Source organism: Artemia franciscana, unplaced genomic scaffold, assembly GCF_032884065.1.
Source record: "Artemia franciscana unplaced genomic scaffold, ASM3288406v1 PGA_scaffold_131, whole genome shotgun sequence".
In the NCBI taxonomy this organism is placed as follows: Eukaryota; Metazoa; Arthropoda; class Branchiopoda; order Anostraca; family Artemiidae; genus Artemia; species Artemia franciscana.
Window position 1 is genome coordinate 875552 of NW_027062626.1, and position 19855 is coordinate 895406.

Genomic DNA, 19855 nt, shown 5'->3' on the forward strand with positions numbered 1-19855 from the left:
TAAGATAAATTTTAATTTCTAAATCAAATTTTCTTTGCAATTTTTCTCTGTGCATTCATGTGTCCGTGGCCTAAGGACTCAAGGATATATATTTCAAGCTGATCCAAAAACTAGCCTTTTGGGGGAGGGGCTCATGGTTCCAAACAAAATTTCTTTGTATATTAGGATCACATTGATCAAGAGACATACAGTTTTCAGTTTCAAACCGCAAAAAAAATAATAAAAACTGTTTTTGCCCCTTTCTCAGGGTCAATGATCAGGCGAACCAATAGTTTTTCCCATTGTTCTTGCCATTTTTATACCATTTTCCCCAATAAAAATTTCTATTATTTGCATTTCTTCTCCGTTTGAGTTCCCTTATCCCAAAGACTTAGTCCAAGTCCTTTGCCCAAAGATGTGAATTTTTGGAAGAGTTAAAATCGCGAGCCGATAAAAAAAATATCTTCGCTCTATTTGGGGCTCGATGTAGGCTCCATGCCCCCCCCCTAAAAAAAATCGTTTTGTGAATTATTTTCCTCTTGACCCAAGGACCTGTAAGTGGATGGCTGTAAGTTCCAAGCTGATCAGGGACAAGTATTTTTTGGCCCGTTCCGGGGCTCAAAACACTACCTTTTCCAATAAAATACATTATCTTCGCAGTCCACAGGACTATCCCAATAAATGTATGGCCAATCGGGCACCTAACATCAACATATTCGACCTTTCCCCCCTATAAAACCTAGCTGTAAGCAATTGCAATTTGCATAATTTATAGCCAATGCTCCAGGAGCTACGGGGATCATGCAGTCCCTGGATACACATTTCTTGGACTTTTTGGGTTTTTGAATAAAACGGCTATTTCAAATTTTGATCTGATAAACGGAAAGTTTTATTAGGGGGGGGGGCAGTCAAGTTAGGCATAGGAAGGAGCGGGTTGCTCTCCAGACACTTTTGGCTCTTAAAAATGGTACTATAACTTTCAATTTGATTTGCCTTCCGACTTCTACGACTATTCTTTCCGTATAAGTGGCTGAAAATATAATATTTGGGAGAAATATGGCAGTTTACTATAGGCAATGCACGATCATTACCTCTGATGAAACAAAAAGTATTATAATAGATAATAGAAAAATGCCTTGACGATGTGAATTCAAGTTTTTCATTTTCTCCCTCTTCAGTTCCGGCATCTTGATTTTACCTTTTACTTTTCTCATTTTTTTCTTGTTTTTATAACAGCGTCTGCCGATGAACTTGGCGGAGTAACTTATGCATCTGTTAATTTTCAGCCTTGCGAGCCCTGCTCTCTGTATGGGTATATTACTGTCGTATGTGCTAATATTCTCAAAACAAATGATTTCATTCATTCATTGGGGAAATGTTCTAATTTTTACATTTTTAGGGTGGGCATTGAAGACATTTCTGTACGGCCTACAATAAAAGCTTTCGCTCTTACCTCCAAATACTGCTGGTTGAGGCGAAGGTTGTGGCTGCGGTTGAGGCTGATTTTGAAGGGCTCCCGATGCAAGACCACCTAAGAAGGACCCAACAAGACCTCCAAGACTGACAGCTGGAGGGGAAGAGTTGCCTCCTGACCCCTGTGGTCTTGCTCCAAAGAGCTGTGCAATTGGACTAGGTCTGTCCCTACTTCCGAGGTTAAATACCACTGAAAACAAAGGCAGGTATTAAAGAACACCGTCTGGATGATATAAAATGTTTTGACAGCAAGATAAATAAACAAATAGAATTTTTTTTTTTCAAGTCCAATAAATCAGACAAACAGTTTCAATTTTATGGTTTTTTTTTTTTTTTGTAAAATGTTTTCCATGGAAGTTATTCCTTCCCAGTTAAGCTCTAAACAGTAAACACATCCTATTAACTATAATTATGAACGAATATAAACTCTAGTTAAGTCTATTAGCATCTCCTGCCAAATTATCACCACACAAACTTCCCACTAACTCCTTCCAATTCTCGTAAATACACTTAGATACCAACGCATATCTACAGCGCACAACAAATTTTGCCATAAGCAGAATTTTTGTGTTGTTGTATCAATTACTTTTCCTTAAAAAATAATGACTTTTACAGTTCTTTTTTTAAACAAGAATCCTTATGTTAAAAAAGACGAGTTTTCTGACCCGAAAACTGTTTTCAATTAGCTTCAAATTCGAATCGAATTTTTATTTTCATACTTTCAAAGTTTGTATCAGAGCATAAATAAATAGCATAAGTGGAAACATCGAAGTAAAGAAAAACAGTTTACTTATAAACAATAAGGATGAAAGAAGTGAACAATGTGGTGAAACCAGGGGTGTAAGGTATACAAAAGAATCATTGAAGTTAAGCAAGAGAATCGAGAGGGAAGGGGAGAGAGATAGTTAGAGAGAGAAAAAAAGAAAGAGAGAGAAGAAAAAAGATTGATCGATATAGAGAGAGAGAGAAAAGGAGTCTTACATTAAAAAATAGGAAAAAAAAACCTCTAATCTTCTCAATATGACTTGTCTTCTGAGATATCCGGCTGATTTTACCCTTTTTGCCACTTTCCCTGGATTTAGCATATAAATTTTAACTTCTCCGTGCTACTGGGACTTGAATCTTGTAAACTGATTTGTTGTTTTTGCTAACCATAATAATCAAATAAGATATGCAAAGGGGATATGGGGATAAACACCCTATTGTATTCTGGCGTAACAAATGCCGTACTATATATATATATATATATATATATATATATATATATATATATATATATATATATATATATATATATATATAGCCCTGTCTTCTAGAACGTATGAAATAATAAAAGCCCAAATTCAAAAATGTTTTCATGATCAAATTGGGTGAGGATTAAATCTGGTATAAAATGTACATTTTGCCTGGAAAAAACTTTTAGACCATTCTCGCCCTAATTTTTTTTACGAAAGCCCATGTAGGCATAACGTCTGATTGTCTGTTTTGACAGGTTTCGCCTAATCAAGATTTGACGGATCAAGTGAAACTTCCATTTGTTTTCATCGAGGGTCAATAAACCAGGAGTAAGGTGCAGCCTCGCAATTATATGACGCAGCATTCAGATTTTATCCTTGACTTCCCGGTTTACAAGATGTAAATTAGTACGATAACAATAGTAGGATAAAAAAAAAGTTTCAAAAGCAGTCTCATGTTGCTTGAAAACAAATATTTGAACTAACCAACAAAGGAATGAAGAATAAGTACGGTGGCAAGATGGCTAATCCCTTTTTGGAAAGTAGGGTAGCAGTTATTTAGGAATATGTTTTTTGGGAAATAAAGTTTTTTTTTACAGGATGAAATTAAACAGCAAAATTAACTTCAAACTCAAATGTTAATTAAAAAACTTTTAACTTAAATGACCAGAAATCAAAGACCTTTCAGTAATGAGCAAAGTCGGCTCAATGTATTAAAAAAAAGAACAGAGATACTTGTGCATTAAAACGAACAGAGATACTTGTGCATTATTTAGTACACATTCGAGAAGCGAAGCTTGGTCAATCATAATGATTTATAGCCTACCGAAATATGATGAAAAAAAAAACACTTTAGAAACAAAATTATTGAAATTACAACAAAGAATAGTGTTTATGGGGCCGCAAAGAACACATTATATTAAATACCTAACCTGACCTAACCCAAACAAAATGCCATCTATAAATGTATTAAATATCTAATAAAAATATACCTACAATCTAGATTTCAACTGACCCTAAGCTAATTTTCTTCGGATACTCGACAGATCAAAATCAATTTTTGTCTTATCTGTAGATCCACATTTTCGAGTATATATTACATAATGCAAAAGTACCCAAACAGATATTTTTCCATATATGAGGGGTGCTGCCCCTTCCTCAACCCTCACTCTCTACGATATTGCCTTAAAGTTCTTTAAAATACATCTCAGTAAAATTCAACGCCTTTTTGTCTTTGAGCAGTCTTTGAAAAAAATTGTTTTGTTTATTTAATTTCCGAGTGTTTTTTAAGTCAGTTCAGTTAACCCCCTTCCTTTCTGCATATAAACTTTACCTGGAAAATTCTCCCGGAAACTTTCCTCCCCATCGAAAATTCTCCCCGAGGAACCCCTCTTCCCGCAACAAATTCATTCTAAAAAATGTCCATATGTTTCCCAATAACAAATACTATACGTGAATAACGGGTAAAAAGTGTACCCTACAGCCCTTTCCCAGGAACTCTGGGGGTCCATAGCATCCCCAAAGGCATAATTGGTGGACCTATCAACTATACAGAATGTGAATAGGTGTCTCAAAATTTTGATTGGATGTCTTTGAGGAAAAGGATGTGTGTGGTGGGGGAGGAGACTAGTGCCCCCCATTATGTTTGGTCACTTAAAAGAGCACTAGAACTTCTGATTGTTGACCTAATGAGCCCTCTCCCAATCTTTCACGATCACTGCTTCGGGAAGATCCTCCGTGGGAAGAAAAAACAACTAATTGAAACGCACCCGTGATCTCTCTTCTATGTAAAAATGCAAAATTCGACATTTGCATGTAGGAGCTCTTAACCTCTTTAGTAGGGTTGCCTGATATGCTGAATCTGGAGGTGTGATTTTCATTAAGATCTCTTGATTTTTCCACAAAAAGCTAAATGATAAATATCAAATTTGTTCCCCAGAAAAAATATTTGAAAGGTGCTCCAGTGATAAAACCTGTATTAACCAAAGTATAAAAACACTAGTTAGAACAAAATTTAAGCTTTTCAAAAATGGTAAACCAGATGAAGCCAATAAACTAAGAAAATCAATTAAAAGAGACATTCATAAATTAGCACGATCGTAATACGGAGTAAGGTCGAAGAATGGTTCACTAATAAACCAAAAGAATGGTATTCCGAGGTTAAAAACCTGTGTGGCAGGAGGCTTGAACAACTTAGCTTTAAAGCACCCTAGTCACCTGATGTCACGGCCGATGTTACTGATTTTACGAGTCCCATGATGTTAATAACCTAAATAAATTCCTCACTTCCATTGTCCAGAGCCTTCCAGAATTGCCTAACCAATTACCAACAGAAGCCCTTTCCCCTTCTTTTACCACTGTTTTCCCATCTGAGGTAGAAAGGAAAATTGAAAAACTAAGAAAAACAAGTGTTTGTCCTTTGGATATCCCGTTCCCTCTTGTTAGTGCCTTCAGTGACTTCCTTTCTAAGCCCCTGTCTGTTCTGTTTAACGAGATTACCGAGTCTGGCTGAATTCTAACAATTTGGAAACAGGGTTTCATAACCCCTGTGAAAAAGAAAAATGGAAAGCCTAGGTTTGAAGGCGTTCGTTCCATTACTCTTACCCCTATTTTCTCGAAACTTCATGAAGGATTCCTTGCAGATTGGCTAAAGGAAAAAATCCTACCTCTTACTGATTTGAGGCGATTTAAAAACCTAAAATCCAATTTTACTCCCCGTTACCTCATTTTTTCTTATTGACCATATCAGAAAAATCATCAAAACCCTAATTCCTGACTAAATTTAATTTCATTGACCTTCAGAAAGCATTTGACCTTGTTAATCACAGTATTCTAGTTGAGAAAGTTGTCAGCGAGTTCAATATTGATCCTTTACTGTGGAAATGGTTGCCTCTTAAAAAAAAAAAATGATCACAGCTAGTCAAATACCAGAATCATTATTCAAATACTGTCTTTGTCAACAATGGCATGCCCCACAGTACTCTCCTAGGTTCTCTCCTTTTTTCAGTCATGATTAACAACGTCGCAAAGGAATTTCATGACCGATGGAAATTCGTTGATGACCTAATGGTTGTTGAAACTTGGCTTCAGAGATTTAACAAGCGACCCTATGAGTATCCTCAATGACATTGGATATGAGGCCCTGGACTTAGAAATGACAGTAAGCCCCTCTAAGTCCATGGTAAGGCCGATTTTTTTCCTTAAATCCTCGCCCTGTTTTCTTAATCCTATCCCTCCTGAAATTTCTGTGTCCTCATTTAAACTATTTGGCGTCACAATTTCTTCAAATTTGAAGTGAGATATCCACGTTAAAGACTCCAACCATAGAGCTAATGTGTCCATCACCCTCTTTTAGCTCTTAAATAAGTTTAGCGTCCTCCTCCCACTCCTTAAGGATTTACACTTCTTTTGTCTGCCCGCAACTCGAATGTGCTTGTCCAAAGTGGCACCCTGGTACCTCTCGCAAAGAATCGTAAAAATTGAATCAATCCAAAAAGAAAGCCATGCGAATAATTTTCAAAGAAGGCAAGGTGTCATACTCTCTGCTCCTAAAAAAGTTAGTTTGGAAACCCTTGAGCGAAGGAGGGTTTCATTGTGTCTCCGTTTTGCAAAAAAAAAAGTAATAAAAAAACCTAGGAGATTCGCTGCAGTTGTTTGTATCTTTCTAAATTATTAATTGACTTATAACAATTAAATTATCGACTCAAATTAAATTATGATTCATTACGATTTTTCTTTTTCGTAGTTTTTTTTTTGTATTTTTGCCAGTTTTTGCGTAACCATATGATTTGTCACTTGGGGTATTGGAACTTAAGATGGAACTCTCAGGGAGTGACGAGGGGGATGGTGTTCAATTGACCAAAAGGCAATATGTGCACGATGCTGCTATTACTACTGCTACTACTACTCTTACTACTGCTACAGCTCTACTACTACTACTGGCACTACTCCAACAGCTACTACTACTGCTACAGCTGCTGCTACTACTGCAACTAATACCAATACTAGTTCTACTGCAACTGCTATAAGGGTAGGGGTATTAAGCCGAAAATTGTCAGGGAATGCTGAGGGGGTAGATGAACTAAATCAAAACACACTATGTGGATGTAGTTTGTCAAGAAAGGACGTAACAGCAATATCTTAGGAGCAGCTTAGAGTAATAAGTTCAAACTTATAGGTATGTTGAACTAAAAGAAAGGCACTGTTTACATACTAGTACTACTGCTATTACTACTGCTACCACTACGACTACTATTACCATTTCTACTACTACTACTATGACTAGTTGTGGGCATCAAGCCATTGGCTAAGACTAAAGATATTAATGTGAAAATTTCAGGCAACATTGAGAAGAACTTGAACAAAAACAAAACAGACTTTGCACATGTAGGTTATCAAAAGGGCGTATCAGCAATATCTTAGGAACGTCTTAAAGTATTAAATTGAAACTTAAAGGGCAGGTTGAAAGGGAGGTTGAACTAAACTAGAGGCACTATGCTCTTGGTGCTACTACTGCTACTGCTACTATTAGAGCTTGGCTAAACGCCTAGGCTAAAGTAGTAGGCTAAAGCTACTACTAAAGCTAGGTGAAAATTGTAGAGAATGTTGAGGCGACGTTGAAATAAATCAAAAGAGACTCTGTTCAAACTAGACGTCAGAAAGGCATATCAGTAATGTTCCAGGAACTGCTTAGAGGATTATTTTGAAACTTTCAGGGCGTGTAAAGATAGATATCGAATTAATCAAAAAATGCTATGTGCGCACTCCTTCTACAGCTGTTACTGCAACTACTACAACTACTGAGGCTACAATTATTAAGGTGAAACTTTCATAATAAATATGAGGGGATGTTGAACCAAATCAAAACACACAGTGTGCATGTATGTAAAAAAAGGTATATCACCAATATCTCAGGAACAGCTTAAAGTATTCAGTCGAAACTTTCAAGGGATGTAAGGGGATATATTGAACTAACCAAACGGTGCTGTGTGTATACTACTACTAATATTACTATTATGACTGCTACTAAGATTAATACTACTACGCAGGCTAACGGTATTAAGCCTAACCTTTCAGAGAAGGTCTAGTGGATCTTGAACTAAGTCAAAACTCACTATGTCTATGCATGTTGCCAAAAGGACGTATCAGCAATTTCTCAAGAACGGCTTAGACCCTAAGCCGTCTTACAATAGCAGAAGAGGGTATAGAAATTGCAATAAATAATCAAGTCAAATTCAAAATTAGCAGAAACTACCATAGGCAAAAGTAGGGATAACACTCCCTGTGTGTCCTAAAGATCAAAACGTAATTTGTATATTGCTGAAAACATTTTTTTTTGCAAGCGATGCTGAGATTCAAGATCATTGGAAACAACAAGTGGATGTTAGATTGACGGTTTAATATATACTGAAATTAATCTCTGAAAGTCCCAACAATTTTATATTTATTAGCATTAACGTTATAAAAGTGAGAACGCCTGAATTTTTTTTTTTTGCAAAGTGAAAATTACGTTCTAGTCTTTAGAATGTACACGGGCCGTTAGACCTACTTCTATTTGTGGTAGTCTGTGCTCACTTCAGTTTGACTTGGCTATTCATTATAATTCTATGTTTGTTTGTGGTTTCATCAATTTATTGATAGTAATTTATTGGCATTTTACTCTAGAAAAACTATTTGACCGTATTTTCCTCGTCTTTGGTTTAATGTTGCTCTTACTTTTCCTTGAAAAACTTTTTTTGCGCAAAAAGTTTTTTAATTGATAGTGAAAAGTATATAGACTATAAGTACGTATTACTCCGCAGTTCTTTTCCTATGATAATGACTTTTTTTCTCGGTCGAGTAAAAGAGAATAGAGGACATTGGTACTACCCCAATGTGACTTTTTCTCATTTTTTTTAGATAAGACAGATACTTTTTCACCTCTTTTTACTGTGACAATTTCAGCCATGGACCGATTTTTGGGATCTAATGTCATTTTTCTTGTGGGGGGGGGGGGTTGACCGTTTAGGCTTACTCTTTTCCTTATTATAAAATATTGTAAGGGTTGATCTAGGTAACAGTTATTATGTTTGGTTTGCTATCAATTGGGTAAATTATTTAAACTAGAAAGCCTAAAAAAAACTGTCTTAATTTTTTGGTTGCTTGATAGGCTTTAGCTACCACTTCAACCATTTTTACTCCTGAATGTTTCATATTGAATTTTGATATATGAGATACATCTACAATCGAATTCGACAGACAGGAATATACAGGTATAAAATCGTGTTTTGTCAATCCTTAATGCATTACTACTTCATTGAACAGACTTTTTTGCCACGGCCAGAAAAAATTAGATTATCAAGTACCACTCTCAGAAAACTAACCCAAGACGAAAAAATCATCATCAACATCAATTGAAAAACGTATTTACATTCTGCAACAAATTATAAGCTACAAGTTTATTGTCAATAAATAAGGTCAGTTAAAGGTTTCGCACGAAACGTGTGTCGTTGGTCACTCAATACGTGGCAGTGCTGAACTGGAATACGGTCAATTTCGTTTGTCAGCACGTCAATATAGTATTTTTCCAGTTCATCAGTACGTAGATTGCCGCCTTAACCCTTTGTATAATTAAATAAAAAAACAAGTTTTTTCAACTGAAAGTAAGGAGCGACATTAAAACTTAAAACAAACAGAAATTACTTCGTATATGAAAGGGGCTGCTTCCTCATCAACGCCCCGCTCTTTACGCTAAAGTTTGACTCTTTCTCTCAACTCTTCTTTTTAAAACAGTAAAAAACTTTAGCGTAAAGAGCGGGGCTTTGGTGAGGAAGCAGCCCCTTTCATATACGAAGTAATTTCTGTTCGTTTTTAAGTTTTAATGTCGCTCCTTAGTTTCAGTTGAAAAAACTTGTTTTTTTATTTAATTTATGAACGTTTTTGAATCAATGCATGTTTTGATTTTGGCTCTCCGCAGAGAAATAATTAAAACGAAATTTGCATTTTTTTTTTTTTTTTTTTTTTTTTTTGGCTAAATGGCTTTTGAGAAAAATTTTGATCGAATGATTTTGAGAAAAAAAGAGCGGGGAAGGAAGCCTAGTTGCCCTCCAATTTTTTGGTTGATAAAAAAGGCAACTAGAACTTTTAATTTTTTACGAATCTTTTTATTAGTAAAAGATATACGTAACTTATAAACTAGCTTACGTAAAGAATTTTTTATTCTCATGTTTTTATTACACATATGAGAGGGTTCGCCCCCTCGTCAGTACCTCTCTCTTTACACTAAATCTTAAATTTTGACCAAATTCATTAAGAATTACCCCCGAATCACAAAAGCCGTAGAAAAAATAGTTGACGTTACTAAAAATACTTTAGCGCAAAGAGCGAGGTATTAGGAGGAGGTGAGCCCCTCATATGGGTAATAATTTCTGTTCGTTTTAAGTTTTAATGCTGCTCCTTACTTCCAGCTGAAAAAAACTTTTTCCTATTTATTTTTTCATTGTTTTTTTTTTTCAAAATAATGCTAGTAAATCCTGCGCTCCCTTCATGGAAATTTTCTTCCCCCATGACAAATTCCTCGATGGAAAGTTCCCCCAGTATATCCCCCTCTTTTCAACCCCTCCCCCAACCAAAAAATCCTCCTGAAAACACCTGTACACTTCCCAATAACCATTACTATATGTAAGCACTGGTCAAAGTTTGTAACTTGTAGCCCCTCCCGCAGGGACTGTGGAGGAGTAAGTCGTCCCCAAAGACATAGTTATAAGGTTTTTCGACTACGCTGAATAAAATGGCTATCTCAGAATTTTGATCCGTTGACTTTGGGAAAATAATTAGCGTGAAAGGGGGCCTAGGTGCCCTCCAATTTTTTTGGTCACTTAAAAAGGGCACTAGAACTTTTCATTTCCATTAGAATGAGCCCTCTCGCAACATTCTAGGACAATTGAATCGATACGATCACCCCTGGAAAAAGAAAAAAAAAAAAAAAAAACAACAAACAAATAAACACGCATCCGTAATCTGCCTTCTGGCAAAAAATACAAAATTCCACATTTTTGTAGATAGGAGCTTGAAACTTCTACAGTAGGGTTCTCTGATACGCTGAATCTGATGGTGTAATTTTTGTTAAGATTCTATGACTTTTAGGGGGTGTTTCCCCCTATTTTCTAAAATAACACAAATTTTCTCAGGCTCGTAACTTTTGGAGCGTAAGACTAAACTTGATGAAACTTATATATTTTAAATCAATATTAAAATGCAATTCTTTTGATGTAGCTATTGTTCTCAAAATTCCATTTTTTAGAGTTTTGGTTTCTATTGAGCCGGGTCGCTCCTTACTACAGTTCGTTACCACGAACTGTTTGATATATTACATCACAGAGGTTTCCAAAGTAACAATGCTTTTAAAAGAAAGCTTATGCCATAGCTTAAAAATTGTGAATTGAAAAAAAAGTGTGAAAACATCTTAAGTCTGACTCGTTCTAACCTTAAACTAACGGCATTAAAAGAAATACAGAGCAAAACACTTTATTAAGAAAAATAGCCTATATTTTCTGTCAAAAAAAGAAATAGAAAATAAATGAATCGGCAGAAAATACATTAAAATTCACTTAAAAGAAAGTTAATGTTGCAGTTATATATGTGAAAAGAAAGTTAAATATACAGCTTTTATCTCACTTTCAGCATTCGCTAATTAAAAAAAGAAAGAAAAAAAGTACAGTAAAGCAAGAGAAATCAGGCTAAACGTCATTAAGAAAGTAACTCTTTATATGTGTCTGTCCATTAGGTATTTTGTTCAGTGCTTGAATAAAAAAAGGTCATTTTTTTACTACTGAAAATAAGTAATAACTTAAAACAAAAAGAAATTGTTCCGTTGTGAAAGAAGAGCTGTGAGCAAATAATTCCAGAAAACTGCCTTTCCTGCCTTTCCCATAGAAACTCCCCCAGAAACTTTCTTCCTGACAATAATTCTCCCTATGGCCCCCCCGTATCTGGAAATACCTCTTCAACGAAATTCCTCATATTTCCCAATAACAAATATTGTATGTAAATAATGAGCAAGTTACGTAACTTACAACCTTTCCCCAGGCATAGTTATTTCCCCAGCCATAATCATGTCGGCCCCAAAGACAAAGTTATTGGGCTTTTCAACTATGCTAAAGCAAATGACTATGAAAAAATTTTGAACGGATGCCTTTGGAGGAAAGAGGCATGGAAAGTTGCTAGCTGCCCTGTAATCTTTTGGTCGCTCAATAAGGCACTAGAACTTTTGATTTCCTTTTGAATGATCCCGCTCCCGATCTTCTACGACCATCTGATCTATACGATCATCCCTAGGGAAAAAAAGACTTATCCATCATTTATCTTTTGGCAAAAATAAAAAAAATTCCATATTTTTGTCTATAGGAGCTTGAAACATCTTCAGTAGGGTTTTCTGATATGCTGAATCTGATTAAGATCGCTTGTCCTTTTTGGGATGTTCTCCTCTTTTTCGACTCTCAGGTAAATTTCCTCTGGGTCGTGGGTTTTTGCAGAATAGAAAGCTAGTTCTTTTGATGCATCTCTTGTTATCAAAATTCCGTTTTTCAGAGGTTTGGCTGCTATTGAGCCGAGTCTCTATTTACTTGCAGTTCCTTACCACGATCTGCTTGATGTCTCTGTTCTGTTGTCATCATCTCATTGAACCATTGAAACCAAATCGCGTTTGAATCACACACTATATATCAAAACCGGTAGAACTTATTGAAGAAACTGAGTGAAAATATTGGATTATCACTCTCATCATGGTGATTTATCAAAGTTTAGAAGGGCTTTTTGCTACCTCAGAAAGTTATTGCGGTCTACGAACGGAACTTTTACTAATGGATCTAAAAGACGAATTTGAGTCTGAGAAATTACTTTTCAAACGTTCGTGGTAATGAACTGTTGTAAGGAGTGACCCGGCTCAATAGTAAACGAAACTCTAAAAAATCGGAATTTTGATGCTAAAAGATACATCAAAAGAATCGGATTTTCATGCTTATTTTAAATATAGGCCTATAAGTTTTATCAAATTTAGTCTTTGTCATCAAAAGTTACGAGCCTGAGAAAATTTACCTTATTTTTGAACATAGGGGGAAACACCGCCTAAAAGTCATAGAATTTTAACGAAAATCACACGATTACATTCAGCGTATCAGAAAACCCCCTTAGCAAAATTTCAAGCTCCTATCTGCAGAAATGTGGAATTTCGTATTTTTTGCCAGAAGACAGATCACGGGTGCGTGTTTATTTGTTTGTTTTGTTTTTTGTTTTTTTTTTCCAGGGGTCATCGTATCGACCAAGTGGCCCTAGAATGTCGCAAGAGGGCTCATTCTAATGGAAATGAAAAGTTCTAGTGCCCTTTTTAAGTGACCAAAAAAATTGGAGGGCACCTAGGTCCCCTCCCACGCTCTTTTTTCCCCAAAGTCAACGGATCAAAATTTTGAGATAGCCATTTTGTTCCGCACAGTCGACCATAATAACTATGTCTTTGGGGATAACTTACTCCCCCACAGTCCCTGGGGGATGCGCTGCAAGTTACAATCTTTGACCAGTGTTTACATACAGTAATGGTTATTGGGAAGTGTACAGTCGTTTTCAGGGGGATTCTTTTGGTTTGGGGGTTTGGGTTGAGGGTAAGGGACTATGTGGGAGGACCTTTCCTTGGAGGAATATTTCATGGGAGGAGAGAAACTCAATGAAAAGGGCGCAGGATTTTCTAGCATTACTATAAAAAAAGGAAAAAATAAACATGAAAAAGTTTTTTCAGTTGAAAGTAAGGAGTGGGATTAAAACTTAAAACGAACAGAGATTATTAAGCATATGAGGGGTTCTAAAAATACTTTAGCATAAAGAGCGAGCTGTTTCGGAGGAGATAAATACATCGCTCTTTATGCTTAAGTATTTTTAATAATTTCAACTATTTATTCTGCGACCTTTCTGATTCAGGGGTCATTCTTAAAGAATTGGGACAAAACTTACGATTTAGCATACAGAGCGAGGTATTAACGAGGGGACAAACCCCCTCATATACATAATAAAAATATAAGAATATAAAGGTTTGTTACGTATGTTAATTCTTAAGTTACGTATAATTTTTACTAATAAAAACGTTCGTTAAAATTAGAAGTTCTCTCGCTCTTTACGCTATAGTTTGACTCTTTGCCACAATTTTAATTTTTTAAACAATTAAAAACTTTAGCGTAAAGAGTGAGGGATTGCGGAGGGGAAAATCCATTTCATATACGGAGTAATTTCTGTTCGTTTTAAGTTTCAATGTCGCTCCTTACTTTCAATTAAAAAAACTAGTTTTTTTATTTAATTAAACGGTTCGTGGTAACGAACTGTAGTAAGGAGCGACCCGGCTCAATAGTAAGCAAAAGTCTAAAAAATGGAATTTTGGTACCAATAGCTGCATCAAAAGAATTGCATTTTAATGCTGATTTTAAATATATAAGTTTCATCAAGTTTAGTCTTACCCATCAAAAGTTACGAACCTGAGAAAATTTGCGTTATTTTAGAAAATAGGGGAAAACGCCCCCTAAAAGTCATAGAATCTTAACTAACATCACACCATTAGATTCAGCGTATCAGAAAACCCTACTGTAGAAGTTTCAAGCTCCTATCTACAAAAATGTGGAATTTATAATTTTTGCCAGAAGGCAGATCACGGATGCGTGTTTATTTGTTTTTTGTTTTTTTTCTCAGGGGTGATCGTATCGACCCAGTTGTCCTAGAATGTTGCGAGAGGGCAGATTCTAACGGAAATGAAAAGTTCTAGTGCCCTTTTTAAGTGATAAAAAAAATTAGAGGGCACCTAGGCCCCCTCCCACGCTAATTATTTTCCCAAAGTTCACGGATCAAAATTCTCAAAAGTTCTTTGCGTAAGCTAATTTATAAGTTACGTGTATCTTTTTCTTATAAAAAGATTCGTAAAAAATCAAAAGTTCTAGTTGCCTTTTTAATTAACTGAAAATCGGAGGGCAACTAGGCTTCCTCTCCCGCTTTTTTTTTCTCAAAATTATTCGATCAAAATTATGAGAAAGCCATTTAGCCAAAAAAAAATATACAAATTTCGTTTTAATTATTCCTCTGCGGAGAGCCAAAATCAAAACATGCATTGATTCAAAAACGTTCAGAAATTAAATTAAAAAAACAAGTTTTTTAAATGAAAGTAAGGAGCGACATTAAAACTTAAAACGAACAGAAATTACTCCGTATATGAAATGGGCTTTTCCTTCTCAACGCCCCGCTCTTTACGCTAAAGTTTTTTTTACTGTTTTAAAATGTAGAGTTAAGAGAAAGAGTCAAACTTTAGCGTAAAGAGCGGGGCGTTGAGAAGGAAAAGCCCCTTTCATATACGGAGTAATTTCTGTTCGTTTTAAGTTTTAATGTCGCTCCTTACTTTCATTTAAAAAACTTTTTATTTTTTATTTTATTAGTTAAAGAGAGCACCCTATTTGAAACAGTGACCACTGAAATTGCTTTGTTTGCCTTAATCCAGTTCATCCAGTATTCATTCAGACTTCTTCCAGTTAAGAATAGTGTTGAAAAAGGATTATATTTTGAATAGTGACTTCAGTGTTACGTAATAGAGTTAACGTATACATTTTGTAAAAGTAATGGATCTAATTACTCAGTGACGAAGAAATTAGGTATCAGGTTCTCAGATACGCTGAATGCGATGGTGTGATTTTCGTTAAGATCCTATGACTTTTATGGGGGGTTTCCCCCTATTTTCCAAAATAAGGCAAATCTTCTCAGGCTCGTAACTTTTGATGACAAAGACTAAATTTGATGAAACTTATAAATTTAAAATCAGTATAAAAATTCAATTCTTTTGATATATCTTTTAGCATCGAAGTTCATTTTTTATAGTTTCGTTTACAATTGAGCCGGGTCGCTCTTTACTACAGTTCGTTACCACGAACTGTTTGATACGAAGATTCCCTTGATCAACCCAAATTCAAGTTGATACTTTTTGGCGGTATCCGTTATTTGGTAGACCTGCCAGAGGACGCAGGAAGCAACTGAAACCTTTTTTCAAACTTGGCTGCAAAAAGAACCATTCTTAATGATTAAAAATTCAACTATTAAAACACAATTAAGAAAAAATAACCTTCGTCCAACCCAAACCAGAGCAAGTGGTCCCAACCACAAATCCACCACTACTTCAGGCGGAGGGGTGCTCTCGGTGCCCCTGGATCTGCCAATGACATTTACCACCACAGAAGATTTGTTTATTACAAAAAAATCTACCCATATTTTCATATTTCTTGGAAACAATCAAAATGTATTGTTTTAGTGAAATATAGGCCACCATTAGTGGAATTGTTCTTGTGAACTTATTTCTATATATCTAGCACAACCTAATGGAATTTTGTAGTATTTTAGTTGCAAAACTTGTTTTCCTGTGTCTTAAAAAAAAAATGGAATTATAACTTTTTGGATTAGGTTAAAATGCTAATTAAAATAGAAAATAAGCAATTAACAGAAAATGTAATTTTAAAACTTGCTGTAAAACCTAGATCAAATCAGTGGAACTATGTTTATAAAAGCAAACGTTCAAGAAAAGAATTAAGCAGTCCTAAGCCAAAATGAAGAAAACAGTTTTTTTTTACTGATCTTGGGGCTTGTATAGGACCCGTCTTCCGATAACAGATTAAACAGGTTGGATTAAACTGAAAGCATCCATGAACCTCCATCAAATAAAGCTTTGCTTAGAACATTGAAGCAAGAGTTTGTTGTCAGGTACAACAAAGTAAAATAGAAATGAACATACATTGCCTTTTTTCTCTAGTCAGTGCATCCGTCGAATTACTGTATTCCAACGACAGAGCGAATGAGCTCAGTAAACAAAGGTAGAGATGCCACATTACTGAAGGGGTAACTAAAATTAAGCAATTCTATTTTATAGTTAGTTTTAGCTATACATTTCGGCAGTTACGTCAAATTATCACTGATAAAAATTGACTATAGTTTAACGTCCTTCAATACCCGCTGGGTGACTAGTTAGGAACCAGTTTTAAAGTCTTCATCTTACATCTTAAGACATGGGAAAAACACATTCATATTTTGGTAAAAACCTACTTCTAGTAATTTTATTATACAATACACAGGTCCTCTGACCTGTGTATAATACGACCTCTGATTTTCAGGCTGCATTCAATTGATTCAGTCTATTGCCCTAATGCCGCACGATGAAAGAGGACTATCTTTCAAATGAAACCCTGTAAAATTTTACGGTCACGTCACTGGTTTCACTAAATGAACCCTTGTGAAAAAAAGATTAACAATATTCAAACATGCATCTATGACGCGCAAAACAGGAATTTTGGATTTTCGTGACTCAGGCTTTAAAAAAAAAAGGCTATGGGTTACTTTAAATCCAGAATTTGATATTGTAACTTGGATCAAGTGAAATCTCTTTGGGTGAGGGGGATTCCCCTTCCTTTTCTGGATTTACGTACATATGCTTCTGCGAATATCTTTTGATGCACATCTTCAAACTTAATATTTCTACAATTATTTCGACTCAATTATGATTTTTCAATTATTATTCAATCGCATCAGCCCATGGTAACAGATGTCATACGCCGACTAAGATGGCGTTACTTGGGACACGCTATACATATGACGGAAGATAGACTCCCCAGACCGGTAATCGAGTGGCAACCAAGAGAACCCGAACAAGAGGAAAGCCAAAAAATACAATTCGTCGTACATATTGGGTTGCCAAAGGGACACTTTTAGTGCTTTTTTGACACTTTTTCACTCTGGGTGACACCGTGCCACTATTGGGTGAAAAAAGGCCACTTTTTGAAAAAAGGACACTTTTTGGTATTTTTTCAAAATCAGTACGATATGTATATATTTTCAGTTTTTCTTAACTGCAACTGCTTTTAATTTGTGCTTTTCAGGTTCGTTTCCGTCTTGGGGATTTTTTTTATCGTATCCGCACTACTTTTCTTTTGAAAAGCACGAAAATTCAAACGTGGTGAAACATGTGACTTGCTCAAGAGAGTTTAGAAAAAGTTTTTTTGATAAAAAAATGAAGCAAGCATATTACTGCTGGTAAGTAAAAGCTTAGGGCGTTTTATGACTTGTAGTCTATAGGAGTATGTAGAAGTGTGGCCTGGATAGTAGTTAGTAGCGAACTATCTGATCCTGATCTGATTTTTTGGACGAGGGTGAACCTCAGTTGATTTCCTGAATTAAGACATTAAGCTTTTGGTAAATATGCAGTTTAGGTTCACATGCATTTGAGAGAGTGCACCCTGTCCCATGTGGGTACAGTCTAACCCACTAGAAAATTGTTTGGTAACTGTCAGGAACATGTAATACTATCATAGACTGAACATCACATCCAGTGTGCCAAGTGCTAACTAAGAAAATTTGCTTTTTGCCCAAAGTGATGAAAGGATGCAAGAACAGCAGTGAGAAATGTTTTGCTTTACCTGCTGTAACCTGGTCGACTGTTTTAAGCAGAAACAGAAGACTATCATTGAAACCAACCAAGCTTCCAAGTCAAATCAATTGGCAAAATTGCACCTACCCAATAACGTGCACTGTGGCCGCCCCTGGTTACCTTTTTTGTGAAACAATCAAAGGAACCCTCTGCAGATAAAGCTTCAGTAGATAAGTCATCCAAGATTCTAGCCTATATGAAAGAGCCTACAACGAAGCCATATCTGTACTTTCTGGCTTTTGTGCTTGGCAAGGTAAATACATTGAACGTACAGTTCCAGTCTGGGGACACAATGATCCACACTTTGTTTCAGATCGACATTGAAAGTGATCATGAGATGCTTCGTGAAACTACAAATCCTGAACAGAAGTGATGCTTTTGAGTTTCTTCTTGATCCCCGAAACTACAAAGATGTGAAAGATGTGCTGTTTGGTCCCGACACAGAAGCTTATCTGAATGAAGAAGGAGCATCAGGGAAAGCTTTTGAACAGTTTAGGCTGACGTGCTTGGGATTCTACGTCGAACTGGTGAAGCAGATGAGAAAGCGGATTAATCATAAAGATAAGACGTTACAAGCTCTCTAGTACTTAGACCCAAAAGTTTCCGTGAATGGAACTGTTGAAACAATTAATCTTTTGACCATCAGATTTAGCGAACTCCTGGGGAAAAGTCAGAGAGAGATAGAATCTGCTAGAGACACTCTAGAAAACCAGTGGCTGAGCCTGTCAGATTCCAAAGAAGAAATGATCCTGAAGTCTGGTGGTGAAGAGCTAGTGTCCTTACCATCTTATTTATGGAAGCTCTTGTTAGATGTGAAGAATCCTGACGGCACTCCCAAATTCTTTGAACTATCAAACTTTATGTTGAACTTATGTGCGTTACCTCACTCAGTGATTGGTACCGAAAGACAATTTTCTCAACTAACAAACATTAAAACTAACTTGCGAAATCAGCTAGAAATAAAAACTGTGGATTCCCTCATGCATGTAAAGCGGATTGTTACTCGTAGCGGTGGATCGGTGGCGGATTCCGCCAATATTACTTAACAACTTTTCCAGGTGGTACTGCGAGGCTGACGACAAGGATGAGCAACTAGAAAATGAATCTGAACCTGACCTATTTGACTGAATAATCAGAAAACCAAATAATGGAAATCAGATTGATGTAGCCGAAGTTTTTTTTTCTCCAAAATGGTTAACCACTAGAAATTGATTTTTTTTTTTCAAAAATGAAAGCTGAAGCTTTGAACAGATTTCTTGTATAGGAATTCTGCATTAAAGTTTAATTCTGCATTAAAGCATAAGCATGTCAGAACAAATACAATGATAAAATAAATGTTAAGGGATAAACATAGTTACAAAGTTAAATCAATTATTAAAATGCGAAACAAAATAGGGAACGAAAGAGTTTTTGTACCTCATTGGCAACATTTAGGGACACAAGTCAAGTTGAGTATTTGGAGCTCTACGAGCATTAAGTCTTGTATTGGGAAGGATTGGGGGGTTTTCTTTGAAGGGGGGAAGAAGACGTCGATGATAGTCAGAACTAAGGCACTTGTGCCCAAAGTTCATAATAAGGAAGTGACGTCGTGATACCAATGTAGTGAGTTTAAGTCTAGCCAAACCTTCATCATAATTAGTATAGGACGTCCCCAGTATAATTTTTATAGCTCTTTTTTGAATAGAATATTGGGATTTGGTCA

The 19855-nt window shown here is 35.9% G+C and overlaps 1 protein-coding gene and 1 long non-coding RNA gene across 3 annotated transcripts in view; one reads left to right on the forward strand and one right to left on the reverse strand.

Moving 5' to 3' along the window:
* LOC136041287 (uncharacterized) overlaps nucleotides 1–1770 on the forward strand; it is a 45173-nt gene extending 43403 nt beyond the window's left edge. Inside the window, exon 2 of the long non-coding RNA XR_010620995.1 lies at nucleotides 1379–1770. This is a non-coding gene — a long non-coding RNA (uncharacterized LOC136041287). The remainder of the gene's footprint in view (nucleotides 1–1378) is intronic.
* The window catches only part of LOC136041285 (proclotting enzyme-like), a 75594-nt gene extending 58915 nt beyond the window's left edge, over nucleotides 1–16679 (reverse strand). The window contains exons 1-2 of one of the 2 annotated variants that reach the window (XM_065725892.1): nucleotides 16468–16679; nucleotides 1433–1642 (exon numbers count right to left, since the gene is read on the reverse strand). In XM_065725892.1, the coding sequence (XP_065581964.1) occupies nucleotides 1433–1642; nucleotides 16468–16561 (304 nt within the window). In that variant the 5' untranslated portion in view covers nucleotides 16562–16679. The remainder of the gene's footprint in view (nucleotides 1–1432; nucleotides 1643–16467) is intronic. The other variant, XM_065725894.1, reaches the window with a different exon arrangement.
* Between the last annotated feature and the right edge of the window lie 3176 nt (nucleotides 16680–19855).